General features: G+C 39.3%; 2 protein-coding genes across 2 annotated transcripts; both read left to right on the plus strand.

Moving 5' to 3' along the window:
• Window positions 1-3,310: 3,310 nt before the first annotated feature.
• Window positions 3,311-6,700, plus strand: LOC121615531. The gene is made up of 4 exons (XM_041949909.1): window positions 3,311-4,039; window positions 4,145-4,300; window positions 4,732-4,824; window positions 5,614-6,700. The coding sequence occupies exons 1-4, from the start codon at window positions 3,593-3,595 to the stop codon at window positions 5,926-5,928; spliced, it is 1,011 nt and encodes a 336-aa protein (XP_041805843.1). The 5' UTR covers window positions 3,311-3,592; the 3' UTR covers window positions 5,929-6,700.
• Window positions 6,701-9,710: 3,010 nt separating this feature from the next.
• ppp1r7 (protein phosphatase 1, regulatory (inhibitor) subunit 7) lies at window positions 9,711-17,876 on the plus strand. The gene is made up of 10 exons (XM_041949924.1): window positions 9,711-9,809; window positions 10,591-10,686; window positions 10,880-10,935; window positions 11,531-11,596; window positions 11,759-11,889; window positions 12,105-12,267; window positions 12,421-12,537; window positions 12,651-12,755; window positions 12,894-12,980; window positions 13,476-17,876. Exons 1-10 carry the CDS (start codon window positions 9,770-9,772, stop codon window positions 13,650-13,652), a joined length of 1,038 nt encoding a protein of 345 aa, XP_041805858.1. The 5' UTR covers window positions 9,711-9,769; the 3' UTR covers window positions 13,653-17,876.
• The last annotated feature ends 209 nt before the right edge of the window (window positions 17,877-18,085 follow it).

The raw sequence follows: 18,085 nt of genomic DNA on the forward strand, positions 1-18,085 counted from the left end.
GTAGTGATTTAACCTCAGAGAGGGATTATTTTGCTCATATAAATGCACATCTCAAAAGAAATGAGACGGTCATTTGTATGTTTTTAGGCTGTGACTTTAAAACAAACATTTATTGTACATTTAAATCTCACAAAAACCGAAAACACTGCCATCACAGATTGGTTGATTTTAAACCTGGAGTGGTTATAACTAGGATACCATCTGTGAATGAATTGGAGGCAAATAGTCAGGAGTGTGTAGAGGAGTCCGATACAGCCATTCCTTCAAGTAGTCATTCTCATACTGAGGACTTGCAAAAGGTCATAGAGCAAAGATTTGCAGCTGCGTTGTTGAAGTTGGAGCATTTGGTCCATGTGCCTAGCACAGCTGTTGATGTGTTTTTAGGGGAACTCCATCATTTGATTTGTTCTGCACCTGTTCCGTTATCTTGTGATATTGTGAGTGACATCTTTCATCAGAGAAACCTCCCTGTTGATGAACTTATAATTAGAGAAACTGTTAATGCAATTTGTTCTGGTAATCCTGTGCAAAGGTCCATACAAAAAGGTGGCCCTCTAAGTACTGCATATCTGCGTAAGCAGTATTACAAGGAGAACTTCAGTGTTATAGAGCCAGTTGAATACATTCTTGATAGTAAAAACAAACGCAGTTTCCAGTATGTCCCAGTATTGAAGTCCTTACATCAGCTGTTAAGTAGAAGGGACATCGTTGATAAAGTTGTTGAGGGCCATCAAAGACAGGAGGAAACACATTCTGGAGTGTCATATCAGTACAGGTCCTTAAGAGATGGTTCCTTATTTAAGGAAAATCGTTTCCTTGCTGGAGATAAGCCAAGGCTCATCCTAAATTTTTATGTAGATGACTTTGAAACCTGTAACCCCCTTGGCACCTCGCGAAAGAAACACAAGCTTTGTGCTGTTTATTGGGTGTTAGCAAACTTGCCTCCAGGCTCTCATTCCTCGTTGTCATCTATCTACTTGTCAGTTTTGTGCAAAACCGATGATGTTAAAACTTATGGTTATGATAAAATCTTTGAACCTCTTCTACAAGATCTGAAAACTTTGGAGGAATTGGGTGTTTATGTCCCGCTGTTAGGTGAGTCAGTTAAGGGTACAGTACTCAGTGTAGTGGCCGACAACCTGGGAGCACACAGCATCGCAGGATTTCTGCAGAGTTTTTCGGTGGAATACTATTGCAGGTTTTGCACAGGAAAGAGCAGTGATATTCAGCTGCATTCTGTTGCATCTGGTGCTTTCAGTCTGAGAACCAAGGAGCTTTATCAGGCCCATGTCAAACAAGCCCAAGATACAGGTACAGGTTGTTACGGATTGAAAAAGGAATGCGTCTTCACAAAAAATCTGTCTCATTTTCATGTCATCTTTGGCTATCCACCGGATCTTGCCCATGATGTTTTTGAGGGTATAATCCCAGTAGAGCTAGCTCATTGCTTAACAGTACTTATATCCAGAAAGCTTTTCACATTAGATGACCTGAACAATGCTATTCTGAAGTTTCCCTACAAATGGGCTGACAGGACAAATAAACCTCATGTAGTGTCACAAACTTTCTCCAGCAGAAAAACTGTGGGGGGAAACGCTCATGAAAACTGGAGCTTGCTCCGGTTCTTGCCTTTTTTGGTTGGATCATATGTACCTGAAGATGAGGCTGCGTGGCTTGTTCTCATGGATCTGAAGGACATAACAGAGCTTGTTGTTGCCCCTGTGCATAGTGATGACTCGCTGGCTTTTTTAGAAAGTAAAATCGTAGAGCACAGGCAGAGATACAAAGAGCTGTTCCCTGACATCAAGCTGCTACCAAAACACCATTATTTGGAACACTATCCCCAGATGATTAGGCTGTTTGGTCCAGTTGTTGGGCTGTGGACAATGCGCTTTGAGGCTAAGCATAGCTTTTTTAAGCAGGTTATCAGACACACAAGCTGCTTCAAGAATGTGCCCCTCTCATTAGCCTCAAAGCATCAGATGATGATTGCTTACCATCTGAGCTCTCCATGTCTGAGCAAATCTGACCTAGAGGTCTCGGCTGTATCCACTCTACCAGTAGACTTGCTCAAAGAGGAGATAGCACAAGTCATCAGGCAACAGTTCTCTGACACACATGAGGTTCACCTTGTACAGTGTGTGACAACCAAGGGCATAACCTATAGGAAGGGAATGATACTGGCCCACAGAGCAGCAGGTGGATTGCCTGAATTTAGTGAAATTGACCAAATCTGTATTTTACATGAGAGTATATTCTACATTGTCAAAGAGCTCTGTGGCTGGTACAGAGAGCATTATAGAGCCTTTGAACTCAGCCCAGCACCCACAAGAACATTCACGCTCATTGCACTCAGTGAACTCCTTGATGCTTATCCACTAGTTGACTACAGGATTGGATCAGCCCGCATGGTGACTTTGAAAAGGCATATTGAAATAAAAGGTGCGCTAGCAACTTGGGGGGTTGTTTATGACAATGTGCTTTTGTCTACTTTATTAAATATGGTTACAGGAAGGTGCAGCACCACCTTCATCTCCCTGCATCTATCACTTATTTGGTATTTTTGTTTATATTTGTTAAATTTTATAGTATTAGGCCTTTAAAATTCATTAAAAATGCTTAAATATGAATTCATGAGGTATTCATTTCAACAAACTTTTTTAAAGTTTATTTTTGTCCACATCTGACATGGACCAGATATACAATACTGACCTGCAGTGATGGTTTGAATTGGAAAAAGGTGATTTGGCCAAATATCAGCCTAAAATGTAGTTAAAATTTGTCTTTTAAAAGGTATCTAAGTAAGTATAATTAAGTATAAAATTTAACTCCTTTTCTTCTCCTATCCTACTCTATTTTAAATATTTAAGAAATTTGCATACCAGTTGAACTCTAATTGAAAAGTAGGTTTTTACCACTGAATTTGAAATCTAAAATGTAAACATGTCTGACATCTAATCATTTTTGTGTGTGTGTCTGTGCAGAGTAAACAGCTTTGAAGATGGGGACTCCTGTGATCCTGAAGATCGTCTTGACTGATGGCAGCTCTCAGAGGTTGACTCTCTCCCATGGACTCCCTGCATCCGTTGATGACCTCATCATTGAAGTGAAGAAACAGTGTGGCCTTCAGGGCAACTTTAAACTTCAATTTATGGATTCTTTGTTTGGAAATGAGTTCCTTAACCTTACCTCAATTTCAGAAGTTGAAGATAAAGGTACTCTTAAAGTCATTGATATGTCAAGGCCCTCTACTATGCAGCATGATGAAGAAAGGTCTTCTGTTTTCATTCCAGTCTTAAGACCCCAAGCATTCACTTCTTCCCCTGTAAATGACTCTTCGTCCCTGTCAGGTGGCTCTGTGGATACAGATATACTCTCATCGAGTGAGTCTACAAGCTCACGGTCCTCTTGGCCTCCTGTTTTTCATGTGCCTAAGTTTTCCTACGATGCTGAATTAAAACTTCAGCAGGCAAGTTTGGCCTATATTCAAAATGGCACTGTACTTATTCCAGATCCCAAGTTGAAGTCATCCATCCTTGATGGTTTAGTGCAGGAAATTGTGCAGCATAAAGTCTATGCCAGTGATAAGGAGATGGAACAGGTAGCCCAGAGTCTTATTAAGACACATCCATGTTTAACTGAGAAAGGGTCCTGTACTGGATATGGTGGATGGAAGACCAGTTTAAAGTACAAACTGTCTAACTACCGCACACACCTGAGAAAACTGGGCTGCCCAGAGGTGACAGTGAACTCTTTAAAAAACAAACCCGCAGGACAGCGCAGCGCAGCCTTTGGTGTCAAAAAGGCAAAGAGGGCAGAGGTGAACTTTTGCCCGACATACCCATCATCAGAAACTGAGGAGAGTCTGGAGGCCATGCAGAAAGCTCTACTCTTAGATGTAAAGAAGAGGAATAACAGAGAGGTTGTGAAACTCAAGATGGAAAAGACTTTCGCACACAGAAGACATGAAGTCGTTCGTGATGTTCCAATGGTGGAGGATTTCATGGCAAGGTGGCCTGCCCTGTTTGAAGTTAGTGAGGTAAGGCTTGGAATTTCTTAGGTACACTTGCAAACTGGCACACTGGCAAACTGCTAATATGTCTTACCTTTTTCTGTTTCCTTCGTGCTTTTTACCTGTTTTCAGATCAATGCTGAATTCAAGAGAATCACCACTATCCCACTTCAGTCCAAGTTCCTGTCTCAGCTGGACCTCTACTCTGACAACCTGACAAGGCTGTTCCAAAAGAGAGGAGGACAGCTCGGAGCAAGGCTCAAAACAATCATTGCACAAATTGCTGATGTAAGTTATACAGGAGTCCCACAGTCATGAAAAACCCACAAATGTTAACAATTTTGACATTTTTTAGAAATTTTTTTTTTTTGAATTGTGGAAAGGTAATGTAAAATTGAACAATGTTTTAGTTGCCACATAATTTATTGTCAAGAAGGGCATACAGATTGTACAGAGAGCCAGGGAGACCATGAGTGCATTCATTTGTATCTTTTTCCTTCCACTATTTGTGCATCTTTTTGACTGTTTTAACTTTTCCTCTATTTACTTATTTATCATTATAATGATCTGGAGCTTACATCAAAGCTTGTACCATTGTAGGAACCCTGGTGTTATATTCTCAGAAATATGTACCCATATGACAGTTTGCACCAGTAGTTGACTTTAAATTAAAGCACATGGGCTGAATTAAGACACTAATCAAGAAAATCTCCTTTCAGTGTAATGATGTAGACACTGGACGAGAGTGTATCATCAAGGGAGTCTGTATCTACATGGGTGAAGATCCAGAAAACCTTGTGCGGGAATATGTGGTATGTACACGAATCTGTGCTTACTTTTTCCCCTTATCTTCCATCCTTCCCTTGTTCTCGTACTTGATCACTTGGTCTGAAATAATTCATTGATTAATATAAAATGTACGGATTATAATTTTGCTAATCTGTTTCGTACCATTGTAAAATCAATACAATGTTTCTTGGTTGTTAGTTAAACTAACATAGCAAATTTGAGACTTGGTGGTGGGTGTTTTTCATTATTTTCAATATTTTTTTTAAACTAAATCATTGATTATTTAAAAGGAAAACAATCTGATGATTGATCAGTTTAAATTAATCATAGTTTCAATAGCTGTTCTGTCACCATTCTTTTTGTCTCTGTCTTGGCCATTGCTGTTCTATTACAATCCAACATTTTTTAAACTACTCACCTGATCTTATCTTTTATTTTATTCTTTAATGTGTCATTCTTTCATGTTTCATCCTTTTCATTTTGTTAAACAGCTACACAGTTCTCTGACATGAGTAAAGCAATTGAAAGATAATAAAACAAAAGTCAGTTGCCAATATGATAATGAAAATTTGACTGGCGGTATGGTGGCCACAACAGGGTTCATGTGATTTAAACATCAGCTGAAATTTGTTTTAATGTTCAACTGTAGTTACTTGTTCTTTTATTTAAATTTACCCTCATTCTCACTTTTACCTTACCTTGTCTATATCCTGTCACTATGCCTAGCCAATTTCATATTTACTGATAGGGGCTTGGTTAAATAGCTTTTATTTACCTTCCTTTATTTGCCCACTTTTGTCTGTTTTGTACAGGGCATGGATGAAAACGCCATCAACGAGGCCATTGAGGACACCACTGTTGGGATTTATGTTCTTAAAGAACATGCTTCAAGTGATGAACCTAAGGATATTGGAATTGTCCTTGAAGGCATCAAGGTGTTGCAAGATCTAGACAATGTAGCATTAGCTGTTGCTATGCTGTTCGGACTCATGTATGCGCTGAACCTCAGCTACCCTGCTGACCTCCGCTTTACCTTTGAGGTAGTCCAGAAGATTTTCATGGAACTGGATGGAGATAAACTTTCTAACAAAGCACTCACTCTAAAAAACAGGCTCTTTCAGTGTTAGGGGTCAGAGACACTGTGTTCCCAGCGATAAACAAACAAAAAAAGGACATTTGAATTGTCCTCAACAGCATCTTTGGTATTGCTGTTCTATTTTGATTGCTTTTTCATTTTCTTTTGTAAATCCACTGTTGTAAGTTGCCACTATTTTCTATTATAAAACCATTATGAAAACAGTTTAAAGAGGGTTTGTAGCCATTTTAGTTTGCTGCTCTGAGTCAACTAACCAAATAAAGCAGCTGTTTTTAATTTGTTACTTTGAATCCTCTGACAATGGCTTGTACAAGGTTTACATATCTGTGTTTATTCCTCAAGGAAAACAGGGTTGATATTTGTTCTTTCAATTGTAAATCCACTTTGAAAATACTGTTGTCCATACTGTGAAAATAGTGAGTGCAGGGATAACCTTGGGAGTACACTTATTAACAAAGCACTAGCTGTAATTTGCCTTCTTCACTTTCTGACATGTTTAGTTTACTTCAGTGAGATAGTGTTATTCAGTTTTGCATTTGCTCCTGAAAATGTAGTGTTGGTCATAACAGTTGACAGTATTTTGTTTTTGCACTTTTAAATATACTGTGACAACAGTTTACGCAGGGTTTATAACTCTTTGCTTTTCTTAATCCACTCTGAAGATATGTTTGTATTTGCTTCTATCGATATAATGTGAAAACAGTTAATGCAAGGTCATGTTATATGTTTTGTGTATCCATTGCACATCATGCAAAATTTGCATTTCTTTCTGTTGTAAATCCACTGTTCTGTGGAACTACAAACAGTTGTGTGGCTTGTATTGTTGTGTATTTGTGTTTGAATCAACTGCTGTTGATGCAGGGCTCAATACATCAAATTTGGGTACAGAACTGACTGTCTTTTTTTTTTGTCAATGCATATCAGCTTTTTTACATTTATGATTTTGTATTTGCACACATTTAACTAGTACATGGAACCAATGTCTACAATATGTTTGGATAGAGTTAACTTGAACAAATCAAGTTAGATTTACAGACCTAACTCAGGTAGCAGGAACATAATGGAATTGTTTAAAAGTTATGCAATACCTTTGAATAATATTAGCATTAAGAAATCAAGTAGGAGTTACAGTTGAAATTCAGGTATCATGGACATGATAAAATTACTTTAACATTACACAATAAATTGGTATTACAGTAACTGAAAAATAATGTGTTGAATCAACACGATTCTTTCAAACAGGCTAACGTGAATGCAATATTTTGGTTTGACGAGCAATAATTAATTGAGAAAAAGAGAAAAATTATTGTCAGTTGGCCACATTCTGATCATGTGGGACCGATGTACACATTTAAATCAAGTAAATTCAAAGGACTTTTTTTTTCAGTGTACCTTATTGTCCTCCATCCATTTTTAAATGTATCTATACATTTTATAAAGGGGTTCATATTTTTGTGCCTGTAATACCCAGACAAAAACCCCTTTCTGCTGTTTGTTTTTATTCTTTAAAACAGTTACTCAGTAAGTTTAGCTCTTGTCTGCCTTGTCAATGATTCTGTGGCATGTAGCCTCCACGCCGCTTTCAGCGTGATCCCTGCATTCTGTCAGTTACTGCTCGTTTAAGTAAGTAAAGCTTGCAGACCTTCTCTCATTGTTATCCGGCCTGACACGGTCTGCTGTTTTTATTAGTCTGATAATGAGGAACATTTTGTCCATCTCTCTGTCCCAGTCTGCTTGTCCAAATACTAGAGTACATCCAGTATGAATCCTATGTCCCTTTATCCTATCTGATGCTCCATATAAAACGTTTAGGTATTCAGAAACAAATGACGTAGGAGCATACTAACGATTAGATATTTTGAGTTAGTATCAGCTGTGTCTGCCTGCATTCTGTATATGTGTGTGTTATGCGCATGTAATCTTTTACATGCTACGTTATGCTAAAACTAAAGGATAATTATTTTTGTACTGATGTCGTCATCAGACCTTTAGAATAAGTGCCTTTTCTCAGTTGTGTGCAAAAAGAGGAAGGCATGCACGACAGATGGGAAGTGACTGTATAAACAGTCTGCTGTGAGAGTGCAGGGGACGTCGCAGAGAGGGGGGATTTGAGGAATCAGGTTGTTTTATGCTTCTTGTAATCCAACAAGGCTTGCTTTGCAGTGATATATGTGCAAATAAAATGACTTACACCACAATTTTGCAAGCTTTACATGCTTGTGATCCTGCTCACTTTAAATCATGTGCTGTTTGTTTTTGTTTTCTTTTTTAGGTTTCTTACGTGTACGTGCAACTTCCTTATGTAGCTCTTGTAATCACAGTCAACACTGGCACAGCATAAAACCTGCATTAAGAATTAAACACAGACTCATTTAAAGTTCAAGATTCAAGATTCAATATTCTTTATTGTCATTGAGCATGACATGTCAATGAAATTTTCATTGCAACCTCCATGTTAGAAACAAGATAATAAGAAAGATAAGAAAGATTAGAAAGAATAAAACCAACGTGCAATAAAAATATTCGTAAATGCAATTAAAAAATATACCAGAATGAAAATATACTAAGGCAATAAAAATATACTAACAATAAACAATAGAATATGCCAGTGAAATGTGCCAACAGAATAAGATATACCAGTGAAATGTGCCAACAGACTTTCACAACATATGCAACATTCGCACAGTGATTTCACAACATATGTTATATGATTGAAGTGCTACTAGTGATGCATTAACATATCAAGAGCAATGTTGCAATGTTGAAGCAGATGTAGATTTAGCTCATTTTAACTACCTTACAAATGATTGGATAAATCAATTGATAACAATGCATCATATACTATTTGTTGTTCATGTTTTCTTATATAAAAATCTGCAATGTAAATATTTACAACTGTAAAAAATCTAATGGAGTCAGTACATTTCCAATAATCAATTAGTTGACCAACCGAAAATTCATTGGCAACTATTTTTAAATGTAACAATTTGTTGCTTTGCCTTTTAATTATTCTGATTTTAAATTCATTTTTAATCACTTTGAGGTTTGGACTGTTGGTTGAACAAAACAATCATGAAGGTCACTTCACTTTGGTAATTGTAAGGACATTTATCACTATTTAGAATTTTTTACAAAACAAATAATTAGTCGATTAATGGATAAAATAATAATTGTTGCAGTCAAAATAGTTCAAAATGAGCTCCACCTCAACCTACTACAGCAGTGAAATCCTGCTTTTACATTAATGTGTAAGTAAAAATAATCTAATGATATAGCATATAATGTATATAAACAGTCAGGGGGAAATTTTTTCTGCAGCACTTTCACTTTTGTTTCTTTAACCGCTCGCGTAAGAGGTGGCAGTTGCTCATTCTGTGGGGACTTGGCTCAGAAACCAGAGGGTGGCTGGCTCAAATCCAGAATGGCTAGCTGTGTGTGAACTAGTAGCTGGAGGAGCGCCAGTTCACCTCCTGGGCACCACTGAAGGGGTGTCAAGCAAAGCACGGAGGGTGCTGTTGTGTGTGTATGTGGCAGCCCTATATCTTTAACATCGCTCACCCCAGTGTAAACACGTAAAATGTTCAATGGAGTGAAACAAAAAATAATTTTCTCCCTTTGAGATTAATCAATTAATTATTCTTCTAATTTCCTGATTATACTTACATACATAAGTACTATTTTCATTGCATGATAGAAGTAGATAATAGTACTTGCTAAAGAATATGAAAACTCCCTCCATCCCTGGCTGATGTGTACGCACAAGTTCTGCTCAGCGGTTTTTATTGTGTAGCACCAGCGCCCTCTTGTGTCTGACCGAGGTATGAGCCTCCACCGGATTGGCTGAGCGGTTGTCAGGACTGTTTACAGGAAACATGGCTTCCCGGTCTGTTGGAGAGCTCCAAGAAATGGAAGGTGAGTAAATATGTGAAGATGCAGCCGAGCCATGATTTTAATAGCTGGGCGAACCGGCGTCCATCCAGAGAAACGTGTCTCTTTTTGTACGAGCATTCCGACGATTTGTTGTCCTTGTTAACAGCCAGACCTTCATCCTTGGCTTGCTAGCTAACAGGCTAACAACAACCCTCGTTGGCTGACGCTAATCAGTTAACGTTCACTCATGCTGTTCTGCCAATCGACATCTAATTTCAGTTTCTCTAGCTGCGTTGTCTGGTTTAACGCTCTGAAACTGGATTTTATGTTTAATTTAGCTTGTCTGCCCATATACATGTTAACCAATTTTTAACTCGTGAACGTGTCTAGTGTGCTGCAATCAGCTACCCTGCTAGCTAACATGGTTAGTAGTGCTTAGCCTGTGTGTTAATGTAAGAAAGCTAACCCTACCTTGCGAGTTGTCCCTAAACTGGTAGCATTGGAAATACAAAGAGAATCACATCAGCAGCACCTTAAACTAACCGATTCAATTCAATGGCGAGTGTAATCTGGATTCGGCACTCATTTTCTCATGTTACATGTTAGGTGCAGAGACATTGTTCTGATTGATAGCCATGATCTGTAAACCCAGACAGAGGTTTGATATTCCACATGCACATCCTTTGACTCCTCAGTGGGCGAGGTGGATTTAGGCCTCATCGTTGCATCATATTACACATGATTCAGCTAAATGTGTCACTGATACAGACAGCAGCTCTGCAATGTGCATGGTTAAACTCTGCTCTCTGTCTGCTGACTGTAGTGGACCGAAGGGGTGAGTCTGAGGAGTCTGGTGATGATGAGACCAGGAGGAGGAGTATCAATGGTGATGTGGATCCCAATCAGCCTACTAACACAAGTAAAGCATCCCATCTCCGGCATTGCCACACAAATCCGGTTGTGATATGGTTTCAGCATGAGCAAACAACAGAACATTTAGTAATCTTTATGACAGCACAACACAACTAAGTCATATAATAAAATACTCTACGGTGATGCAATGGCCATATTAGTTTATCTGATTTATACATTTACTCTTGCTCTCATTAAAGTTAAAGAAGAATCTCCCGTTGACATGGACACCATAACCCTGGACCCAGAGGAAGAGGTTAGACGATGATCTAAACACACTACTGCTGTTTGACTGTAGCTGTTTATGGTTTAATGTTTTTTTCCTCAAAGATATTTTTATTGAATTTTTCCACAAATATGTGATACGGGTATAAGGTGGTGACAGGCAGCTTGTAAGATACACAGTCAAAAAGGGCAAAAAAGATAAGCCTGTCCATGCACAGTAGGGAGATTTTAATGTTTTCTTAAATAAAATGTCCATCTCTAATGACCCAGTTTGGTTGGACGATTATGACCTCAGTTGTGTTTTAGGGATTGTGTGTGTGTGTGTGTGTGTGTGTGTGTGTGTGTGTGTGTGTGTGTGTGTGTGTGTGAGTGCGTGCGTGCGTACGGTGGATTTTATTTGTAGAGCTTTGGACATTAAGTTTTTTATTTGCAGTGCAGTCTCATGAAAAGTTATTTTGTCTTTTCTGACAAATGTTTCACCACTGCGCTGTATCACTGTATTTTTGGAGTCTGTTAAGTCCATGTGTGGCCTGGGCACTTGCCTGTACGTGACACAATAAACCTTAATAACTACTGCTATTACTCACAGACAGTACGTCATCCTAAAATGCCTGTTTTCTTCCTAGGATGTTGATCTTGTTCATTGTCGTATTGGAAAGATTGAAGGATTGGAGGTGCTACAAAAGGCAAAAGTAAGTGCAACTTTCAGTAATTGAAAACAAGGGTAGCGACATGTAATGCAGAATCTGGGGGTATTTCTTTACTTTTTTTTTCCTTACTCGGAAAATTAGTTTTAATAACATACAACTATCGATTGTATCTGTTGATCGTTTTCTTTTCATCTCTTTATACAGACACTCTCCTTACGGCAGAATCTCATCAAAAAGATAGAAAACCTTGACAGTTTGAGCTCACTGCGGGAACTAGATCTCTATGACAATCAGATCCGCAAACTGGAGAACCTGCACCACCTCACAGAGTTGGAGTAAGTCTGAAGAAAACTCTTGGCTTTGTCTCTATTTTTTGTGTCTATTATGGAGATTCTATGCAAAGAGAGCAAAAGTAATATTATCCATGGCAGATCTGACTTCTACACACTAACATGTGGCTTTTGGGGTGTAGTTCACTGAGTTGTAGTTTTCATACGGCTGTATGAATGCAATTCATTCTGATGAGCTTCTTTGTTTGACTGATCCACAGGCAGCTCGACGTGTCTTTTAACGTTCTGAGGAAGGTGGAGGGTTTGGAGCAGTTGACTCAAGTGAAGAAACTTTTTCTGCTTCACAACAAAATTAGCAACATTTCCAACCTTGAACACTTCACGGGCCTGGAGATGCTGGAGCTGGGCTCCAATCGTATCCGGGTATGACATAAAGGGCCTCAAATCAGTACTGCACATATAGAACATGCTTCAAAATGATGGTGTACAATAAGATATTATAGAATATTAATGAAATAATTATAAAGTCATTGTATCGTGCTTATTTGTGTGTCTTTCACTCTGTTTTCGTCACAGGTCATAGAGAACCTGGATACACTTTCGTCTTTGCAAAGTTTGTTTCTTGGCACCAATAAAATAACCAAGCTCCAAAATCTGGATGGTTTACACAACCTGACTGTTTTAAGCATTCAGGTATTCTCACACAATTTCTCTTTAACACCTGTCTGAGTGGTTGCAAGAATAAAAGTGAAGTGGGTACTGTATATTGGAAACATTTAATAAATGTGATGAATATTCATTTGCAGAGTAACCGGATTACTAAAATCGAGGGTCTGCAGAACCTTGTCAACCTGAGAGAGCTCTATCTGAGCCACAATGGCATTGAGGTCATTGAGGGCTTGGAAAACAATGTGAGTTACAGAAATTCCACCGCCTATTTCTGAAAGGACTGAATGCCAAACTGTCCATCACGTATTTTGCTAACTGTGCAAACATCAACCACAAAGTTTGTCCTCTACACTGAAACACTGTTTTGTTTTCCCTCACAGAAAAAGCTTACAACCCTGGACATCGCAGCCAATCGAGTAAAGAAAATTGAGAACATCAGCCATCTGACAGACCTGCAGGAGTTCTGGGTACAGATAATTTGTGGCGTTAAACAAGAGTTGAATTGTATTTTGTTTTATTATGCTACATTGTTACAGAGCACCTAGAACTGTATAATATACGAGTGCCAGTATACCTTTTTACAGCAGACGTTTTGACTTGACAAGCAGGAAAAGAAAGGTACGGCTAATAACATCAGCAGTGTCTCTGTTCCATTTAAAGTCTCAGTAAGCCGAAGAACCAGCATGCACACTAGCTGAGCTGTGGGACTGGCTCGCCTAAATGCAGCGCAGCCGTCATTAGATTATTAATTACACCTGTGCTTGTGCTGCTGTCGTGTGAAATGCGACTTCAGGTGACAGCCGTTGAGCGCTCTCACCGCCTCCCACAGTGCATCAGCAAAGTTTTGCCACAAGACCCCAAAGGCACAGCTCATAACGACAGTGGAGAAATGGGAAAGCAAAAGTAAAACAGAGTCCGTGTTGTCCTCTTATTGGCTGTCTTGTCTTTCATCCTCTCCCCAGATGAACGATAATCAGATAGATAACTGGTCGGATCTTGATGAGCTGAAGAATGCCAAGTCTCTGGAGACGGTCTATCTTGAAAGAAACCCTCTACAGAAGGACCCGCAGTACCGGCGAAAGATCATGCTGGCGCTGCCCAGCGTTCGCCAGATCGACGCCACCTTCATCCGCTTCTAAACTGCAGTGTACAGTTCGCCCGCCAACTTAGTGTTCGCCCCTCACCACCCTGCCTGCCCTACTTACAAAAACAACTTCATTTCGAAACACACCGGCCTCACTGAAACGCATAGTCACTCCACGCACAACTATACAGTACATTCCAACATTGAATTCACTCGTGGCTCACTCGACATACATGTATGCATGTATGCACTCATTCACACCTCGATCTAAGCTATTGTATGGAAGCCTATTTATTAATTAAGCTGGATATGAACTGTGAAATTGATTTCCCCTTGAAGTACCCTACCCCCATTTCTTCATTTCTCCTCTGCGCTTGTTTTTCCTTTTATTGTTTTGCATGTGGGATACAGTATGGAGACATCTTTCCTCCATCATGCAGAGCCCATCGGGAAAATGATTATTTATCACACTGTTGAAGTTGCGCTGCAATCACATGTGAGGAAAGGCTGGCGTTCTGACTTTTTGAGGGACTTTTGTTGTGAGATTAAAGTGTTGTGACAAGGTACACAGTGGGTAGAAGAACAATTAAACATCGACTTTAAAGGGAAAGGCCATAATAGAATTTCATTTACATATATTAATCAAATTTTGTTCCAGCACGCTTCAAAACTGTCCTGAACAAGGTACGAAACACTACAGAAAATCTCAAATTTAAGCCGAATACGCCAAAGTGACACCGTGTGGATTTAAATCAGTTCAGTGATGTGGCACCTCCTTAAATCTGTCTCTTTAAGGAAAACTGATGAATCGTTTTAATAAATTGGTATCATTATTGATGAAGGGCAAAACAAAATTATGTCTATTCCTTGTCCAGGTATTTTACAGCTCACAGGCCCATTTTCTGATAAGTAAGAATGACCTCTGCAGTAAAATAAAGCTCAATGTAAAATCATTTAATGTGTCTGTAAAGACGGTTTTGTAATCATCACCCCCGAGCTCTAAGGGGGGCCGACGGTGCCTCACGGGAATTGGCACACGCGTCAAAACGGGGGAAAATCACAAAATCATTGGGTGATTGGGGTCCGGCGTGGCTTGCGGGCTCCACAGTGCCTCCTAATATACCCCAGTGTTGAGATAAAAGCGCTTTGATGTTTGTGAGATTTGATGTTTGCCCAACAGGAGTTCAGCTATCTGGATTTTGTGCGGTACTTTGGATTTCTTAACACGTTCAAGGCCTTTAGGGTGCTCAAAAACTCATGAAACTTTACACCCATAGTTGAAGTGGTGAAATGGGCTTCGACATGGCACTTCAGCTCTATAGCGCCCCCCCTTAGTACACATGCATTTTTGATGCCCTTGTTTTACGAACTCTCAGGAAAATTGGCACACACATCGCAACCTGTTAACATTGCAAGAATATGTAGCGGTTGGGCTTGTGCATGTTAAATGGGCTCTGTAGCGCCCCCTAATGTGTGGCAGGCCATAGTTGGGATAAAGTTGTTCTGATATTCAGTAACTTTGGCACACACATTGTTCTTTTCATTTCGTACATATTTCACACTAACATTAATTCCCTCTGACCAGAAGTTGGCCACTTTGAATTTTGTCAAAAATTTTTCCTGTAATTTATGTTATCTTTTTGAACTCCTAGGACTTAGAGAGTTCATCTAATGCATTTGAAGTTTGATTGGTATAACTCTCTGACTGATGTGACCCTAAATTGCGATGGTAAAGTCAATATTTTGAATGATATTGTCATAGGTCATTTAACATTTCACACTCCATTTGAGGCATTACATGTATGGAACTGTTTGAACTCCTAGAGGATTCAACAGATTTACTTCAGATTTAGCTGGCTTATGCCTGGGACACGGCCTACCAAAACTGTGCATGTGAATCGCAGAACCCCTTCCTTTGACATGAAAAAAAAAAAACATTTTTAAATCAATGCTTCCTGTACCTTTTTCAAGGGTTATAGAAATTAAATTTATAATGAAATGAAACAGTGTAGAGGGGTAGGGCTGGCAGCAGCAACGCTGCACGCGTGTGAGAGCAGTGAGCTAGCTGTCATGCACAGATAGAGGCAGTAAGTGTATCCGCGGCGTTAAACTCAAGACATATCGTCATATGACGCTAAGTAGCAAAGCTTTTCAATGTTCGTGGAATGTCGTTGAGGTGTCGAGGTGGACAATATGCATGTTTCGCAGTGAAACAGGAAGCTCTCCTGGAGGGCCAGGGATGTTCTGAAACTCATGAAATTTGGCATGTGCATCAGAAGTGGCTCCATAGCGCCCCCTATAAAATTTCAACAAAGTAGCTCTCACTGCACCTTTGGCCGAGATGTGTAAAATTTGGAAGCCGCATGTAACATCTCCCGACTTACAAAAAGACCACATGGCCGTGCCCTGCTCCCAACTGGAGAACGGCCATTTGGCGCCGTGCTTGTCCTAACACCTCCTAGCTGTTTTAGATGATCCGTCTCTGATTTGGTCACCAAAGATTTACGCGTTACTGAATGACAAAGCTTTTGATGGTACGCCGTTGCTGTAGTGACGGGGACAGTTTGCATGTTTCACCGTGAAACAGGAAGCTGCTGGAACTTGACTGTGCATCGTCCAATACACAGCAAATTTGACATGTATATGACATTTTGTGGTCTACGCTTGATAGACTGCAGCATCTGTAGATGGGTTCGAACAGGGTCACCGTGGCAAACATATGACGGCAGGAAGTGGGAGTACCTCAGCAATGTTTCATTAGATCAACCTCAAACTCCATCCGGTTATTGACGAACCCCTCCTGATCACACCCATGTGACATTCATGAGTCATAGTCATAGCACCACCTGCTGGCAATAGGAAGTAAGCCACATGTGACAAATATTTGATTTACATGAATTTTACATTGTGTGGTCTGCACTTCATATCCGGCAACATCACGTATAATAAGTGTGTGTTCTCTAGTGCCACACAGTGGACAGAGGAAGTGATATTTAAGTACATCACGCAGTGTCTGGTAGTCAGGAAGTTTCAGAGTCAGATCAGCTGGCGTACAGCAACAAGACCGCGCCTGTCAGTTTTTAGAAATATTCTTTTTTTTAACCTCAAACACATCATTGATTACAGCCTCTGGTTGTCTGTTGAAACTTGGCTTCATGGCTTTTATTTGAACTGATAACAGTACAGTGTAGATTGTTTTTGAAGTTAATTTAATTACTAATGGCAGGACTGGTCTCACATTAGTATTGTTAACTAATGTAAGATAAATTACTTCATGCTCAGACAATTTTATAAACACATTTGTGGTTTGATTTTCAGATGTGTAAAGACACTACAGTGGCACATTCTGCAATTTTCTCATTTGGCCTTCAGTATTGCATAAAAGCAGATATTCATGTTGATCTAAGACGACCACCTTCAACAAAACTAAGGGACCTGCTCTTATGGTCCCCTGTATATAATGCTTGAGTGCACTTGGTTTACTCCCTGTTTCAATTAAAAAGTGGTGCATCTTTTATATGAAAATAATATCCCACCTCAGGGCTCAAAGGTCACGTGGACACAGTACAGGCACATCAGATTTCAGTGTGTTACTGGGTTCATGGAGAATGCTAAGCTAAGTATTTTCAGTGCAACATAAGATTCTGACCGTTGTCCTTTCATCTGGTTCTATAGTAGTTGTCAAAGTGGCCTGAGTTAATATTGAATCTCCCTTTGTAACCAAGAAAACAACAGTTAAATATACTGGCTTGCATTGTAGGCGCCTTGTCTTAAAGATATGCTCTTTTTCAAAGGAATTGAAATTATGATTGTCAACCTTTTAAATCCAAACGTTCATGGTTAATGATCTTGACCAAAACTTCACTGTAGAACATCTGTGAGCCCATATCAGACTATCAGCAAAACTGAAGGACACTGTGCATTATTGATATGAATGTAATCTTATTTTATATTCTGCTTGATTACTTTACAATTGGCCAGTGGGATTAGAAGTGTCACTTTGTGTATTTGTAAATACAGTTTGGACATATGATGTAGAAAGTCAGTGCCATCACCACCTTCCCTTTGTAAAGTGAAATCCTTTTTTTTTTCTTTATGCCAGGCAGTACAACAGATCTGTGTGAGATACCGTAATTAAGATCTTGACTTGACCTTGGATGGTCACTGAATGAGCAATTTCGCAAATTGCTAGTAGCTTGTTGTTGTTAGAACTGACTCTTCAGGTTTTGGACTTGGTTGAAGTTGTTTTCGAACTGAATGTATTATGCAAATAACAATAAAATTACACTACTTAAAGAGAAGGTCTTTGTAGTTTTAATTTATTAGGTATGATATTTGTCATGACTGATCCACTACAGTTTTGAAATTGAATATTCAAACTTATTATGCAACTTTTTATTTCAGCTTTCTTAATTTACAACTAAATTGTACAACAACAGTGATCCAAAACATGGAAGAGATGCGGTGCAAACTTTGTACAAGCCAGAG

This window comes from Chelmon rostratus, chromosome 12 (assembly GCF_017976325.1).
Source record: "Chelmon rostratus isolate fCheRos1 chromosome 12, fCheRos1.pri, whole genome shotgun sequence".
In the NCBI taxonomy this organism is placed as follows: domain Eukaryota; kingdom Metazoa; phylum Chordata; class Actinopteri; order Chaetodontiformes; family Chaetodontidae; genus Chelmon; species Chelmon rostratus.